The 4,689-nt window shown below is 41.7% G+C and overlaps 1 protein-coding gene across 5 annotated transcripts in view; it reads left to right on the forward strand.

Annotated features, from left to right (window-relative positions):
- Positions 1–3,955: 3,955 nt before the first annotated feature.
- The window catches only part of epha3 (eph receptor A3), a 113,049-nt gene continuing 112,315 nt past the window's right edge, over positions 3,956–4,689 (forward strand). For all 5 annotated transcript variants that reach the window (XM_089003519.1, XM_089003520.1, XM_089003517.1 and 2 more), the window contains exon 1: positions 3,956–4,116. In XM_089003519.1, the coding sequence (XP_088859645.1) occupies positions 4,023–4,116 (94 nt within the window). In that variant the 5' untranslated portion in view covers positions 3,956–4,022. The remainder of the gene's footprint in view (positions 4,117–4,689) is intronic.

Consider the following 4,689-nt stretch of genomic DNA (forward strand, 5'->3'; position numbering starts at 1 on the left):
CCAAACAAAGTACCACAAAATGCATTGTGTGTCACTTTCTCGGTAGGGGCGTTCCAAACGTGACGTCACGTGGGGATCGTCATCAACTCGAAAATAAGACATCCTGAATATTCAGCGCGAGTCTTAAACCATAAAATATAGCTATATGCGGTGGAATCTAAAGTACGCTCAGTAGAAGTCATTTGAAGTGATTTTACAAATTATGGACACAACTTGTTTGGAGGCGTCGGTTGTCCTTTCACATTTGGACTTCAAAAAGCAATTTGGTAAATACAGGTTATTTCATGTACTGTAGACAGGAAGACGCCGCTACTTCCGTGCAGCAGGAAACCAGTTCAATTATCAGATTGTTATTGCTTCCGATAATAATAATAATAATAATAATAATAATAATAATAATAATAATAATAATAATAATACATTTTATTTCAAGTGCCTTTAATGGCAATTATTTTTTCTTTTTTTCTGTCAGTTGGATTGCAGTGCATGATGTATGCAACAACATCTGGTTTGTCATGCATTTACGATTTACTGATGAAACAAGTCTACTAACTCATTGACACAACATCTTTGTCATGATGCCAAAATAAATGTTAAATCATTTTGTGTTTTCTGGATTTTGGATGGGAGAAAGGTGAGCATTTCTCCCCATCCAAAACAGTAGAGTTGGGCGACCACTAATTGACTCTGAGAAGGTGATTGCAACCACCTGGGAATGGCCAATTGCCGCTGGGACCTGATTGGCCAGAAGCTCAGGTGAAGCACCTTTAAAACCAGACTGTGCCAGTCACTTCGAGGAGGAAGAAGAGGGAGAAAAGACAGCGTGGAGAGCCGTGTTACCAGTGATCTGCCGAAAACTGATATCAACCACAACTTCAAATAAAGAAAACTCACAATACCCTTCCAGCATCTGGCTGCAACTTTTATCATCTTTCCACCTGCTTGCTGTCTCGCCGCACAACAATTAGTGGCAGTGGTGGGATCGTTTCACCCTGCAGGAAGAAGGTAGGATCGTTACGCCTTGCTGAAGTGGAGAAGGATACGAGGAAGCCGAGATGAAGAAGGTGGGACGACGAAGAAGTCGTGCAGCACGGGCCAACCAAACTGAACTGGAGTGTTCTGAAGAGGATCAAATAAACCAGCAGCTTGAGTTGCCCCAAGAAGATGCTGTTCTTTATTTCCATGAGGCGTCTGACCAAGCTAAGGCTGGAACTGAGCAGAGTGAGCTGGAACCAGTGGTGAAACCTAGGACTCAGACAGTGAGTACAAGCAGAGCTCAAGTTGATGAAGAATTGGTGAAAGAAATCAGAAATTGAAGCACCTTTAAAACCAGACTGTGCCAGTCACTTCGAGGAGGGAGAAAATACAGCCTGGAGAGCAGTGTTACCGGTGGTCTGCCGAAAACTGATATCAACCACAATTTCAAATAAAGAAAACTCACAATACCCTTCCTGCATCTGGCTGCAACTTTTATTATCTTTCCACCTGCTTGCTGTCTCGCCGCACAACAATCTTATTTTCCTTTTCCATGTTTTTATTTCTGTTTTTTTTCTTCCTATGTCAACAAGGAACTTTGGTCACTAAAATTGTGAGACAATAACACTCCCTTTTGGAAAAAAAAAGCCAGACTGAAAACTTCAGACTTTAGTACTGAGGGAACAAATTGGGGATTTTCGCAGTGAGTGGAATCCATGCACGCACGCACGCACGCACGCACGCACACACACACACACACACACACACACACACACACACACACACACACACACACACACACACACACACACACACACACACACACACACACACACACACACACACACACACACACACACACACACACACACACACACACACACACACACATTACATTATAAAGGATGTTGTGTGTATACTGTTTCTCATTCTCGTCAGGGAAAAAACATAATTTGAAACTGACACATTTAACTCATTCACTGCCATTCTCAAATTTATTCACAACTTGGAAAGCACGACATGGAGCACCATTTCCGAATTTGTTCGGGTTTTCTTTTTTCTTGCGTCAATTCTGGCAATTCGTCAGACGAAGGTTCTTGGATAGGAGGCGAAACGTCCGACACCTTCAAAAAGTACAGATGACGGCTGAAGAAACCGTCTCATCGATGGACTACTCATGTACGACAGAGTTTACACAGACATATTGCTGCCAACTTTGGGAGAGACATCCTTCTGCTGGTACGTAACTTAGAAAAAGCCACCTTTAAATTAGCTGACTTAAAGAACCCCCTTTTCTGACGAAGCCTCTTGGATAGGAGGTGTAACGTCCGACTCCTTCAAAAAGTACAGATGACGGCTGAAGAAACCTTCTCATCGATGAATTCTGGCAATGTTTTTCCCTCCCATGAGAGGGCAGCATTTGCCTTTTGTACAGCCGCACCCACTTCAAGCTCAGATAACTCCAGACCCATATAATTTAATTTAACTTTCTTTCTCAACTCAATTTACCATTGTTAGGTTTTCTTGAGCAAGAGTTTCAAGAATTACATCAGCCATCCACTTTATAATCCATATCTTCTCATAAGAGGTTGTTCACGTCCTGGAGCCTATCTCAGCTGTTGTCGGGCAGGTAGGCAGGGAACACACTGAAACGGATGCACGTTTTTTTTCCATTAACCTGCAATGTATGTTTTTGGAATGTGGGAGGAAATTGGAGTACCCATTGAAAAACCACATAGGCACAGGGAGACCTTGCAAACTCCACTCAGGAAATGAATGGAAACAATTTTAGCCGCCAATAACATAGCATTAGCAGAGTTTCTTTGTCCGATGTTTTGTTTCTTTGTCCGATGTGTTGATCCAATTGCATATTCCCCAAGCATACATTGATACTTGTGAAATGGCCCAGACAATGAACAATATACAATTCGTCTGTGTACGCTCTCAGATGTGTAGGAGTGGTCCATTGATGAAAAGGTTTGTTCAGCCGTCATCTGTTCATCTTTGAAGTTGTGCTGGTAACTGTGGGCCAAAGTTACCAGCACACGTTCAAAGTCCAGATGATGGCTGAAGAAACCATTTCATCAATATATGGATGGAACCAATTAATTGGATTTTCTTTCATTTCAATGTGAATCATAAAATCTATTCACAAACCACAGTCAAGAAATGACTTCCATTTTTGAATTGAGTAGCCACACTGTACCGCAGATCTCAGCCTGACATTAAAAATTCTTCAGCTTTTTTCCAGGTTTCTCTTAACACTGTTAAAATATTTTTTTAAATGCATTCCTGTACAGCCATTTGTCGGTGAAACAGCACCAATCACTTGAGCGGCACCAGTCAAATATATCCCACCAATCATTGACTTCACATCAAATCCAATTGAAGTGTGTAGCGTGAATGAGAAATGGAAAAAAAAAAAAACACACAATTGTGGTTCACTATGGGCAGGTACAGTCTCAAAAATAGGACTAGCACTGAAGGACAATGCATGGTTAATTCTGTCTGGTCATATATTTTCTTTTGCTTTAGCTGCATATCATGATTCATCGATGTTTAAATGATTTGGTGTTAAATCCTTCCTTTCCTTCGTTTGTTCTGAAACTATCATATTATTTCTTTGCAATGAAATGCCAACAGTTACATTTATTAACAGTTTGTTTCATGGCTGCAAACATCAGTTTTAATGACAGTTTAAATTTCTGTGAGTGAAAGAGGTTTTCCATTTTTTTTTTAATTCAGTCAACTCTTGTGAATGTTGCAATTGTGTCTTCTTTATCTCTCTCTCTCTCTCTCTCTCTCTCTCTCTCTCTCTCTCTCTCTCTCTCTCTCTCTCTCTCTCTCTCTCTCTCTCTCTCTCTCTCTCTCTCTCTCTCTCTCTCTCTCTCTCTTTCTCTCTCTCTTTCTACCGAGTTGTATCCGACTCAGTAGGACCCTGCGGAAAAGCGTGTGCATGGGTTTGAGTGGGAGAGAGCAGCGCGTCGACTTGAAGCTCTCAGACCAGTCAGTGGCTTCATGGAGTTATGCACCTCTGACGCACCGCCATGGATTGCAATTCGCGATCGCAATTTTTCATGTTACCTCTTTTACTGTCTATTGTGCTTCCAGCTTCCACCATTGTTTACCCTCCAAATGAAGGTAAGCAAAAAGTATGCCTTCTTTGTGTTTGTCCATGTGCTCTTTATCGTGCCTGCGGCGGTACGTGCGTGCTTCACTTCTTTGGTTTGTGACAATGCGCTGGTGTCGGATTTACCAAATCGTTGTCATTCCAACCCAAAACACAACAAAGAAATACGTGTTGTTTTGTCTGTTATTTGGAATGTTAGTTACAATACATCGGGAGTTCTTACGGAACGCTGTACACGTTGATACGTGACAATAGACACTCACGACGGACAAGAGTTCCGAAATTTCGGATTATCGCTCCAATAAGGATTAAGCGCTTCAATGGTAGACAATGTACGGATTGTCGACCAGGCATCGAGTTTTACCGGGGTGGTGGTGGGGAGAACGCTCAAAAAAACTAAGTACAGGGTTCGCTGATCCGTTTTGTTGAACGAGCCACGTAAAATTTGGAGTCTGGGCGCTTCTACTTTAAGAACTAAAATGTAAAAGTTACATTTGCGTAAATACGAACACATCTGTTATTTGTGTTTTGACACACATCGCTCAATTAGCAGTCGTTTATGTTTTGTGCTTTTGTAACGCGCA

The sequence above is a fragment of the Hippocampus bargibanti genome, linkage group LG08 (assembly GCF_051943395.1).
Source record: "Hippocampus bargibanti isolate YZ-2025 linkage group LG08, ASM5194339v1, whole genome shotgun sequence".
Lineage (NCBI taxonomy): Eukaryota > Metazoa > Chordata > Actinopteri > Syngnathiformes > Syngnathidae > Hippocampus > Hippocampus bargibanti.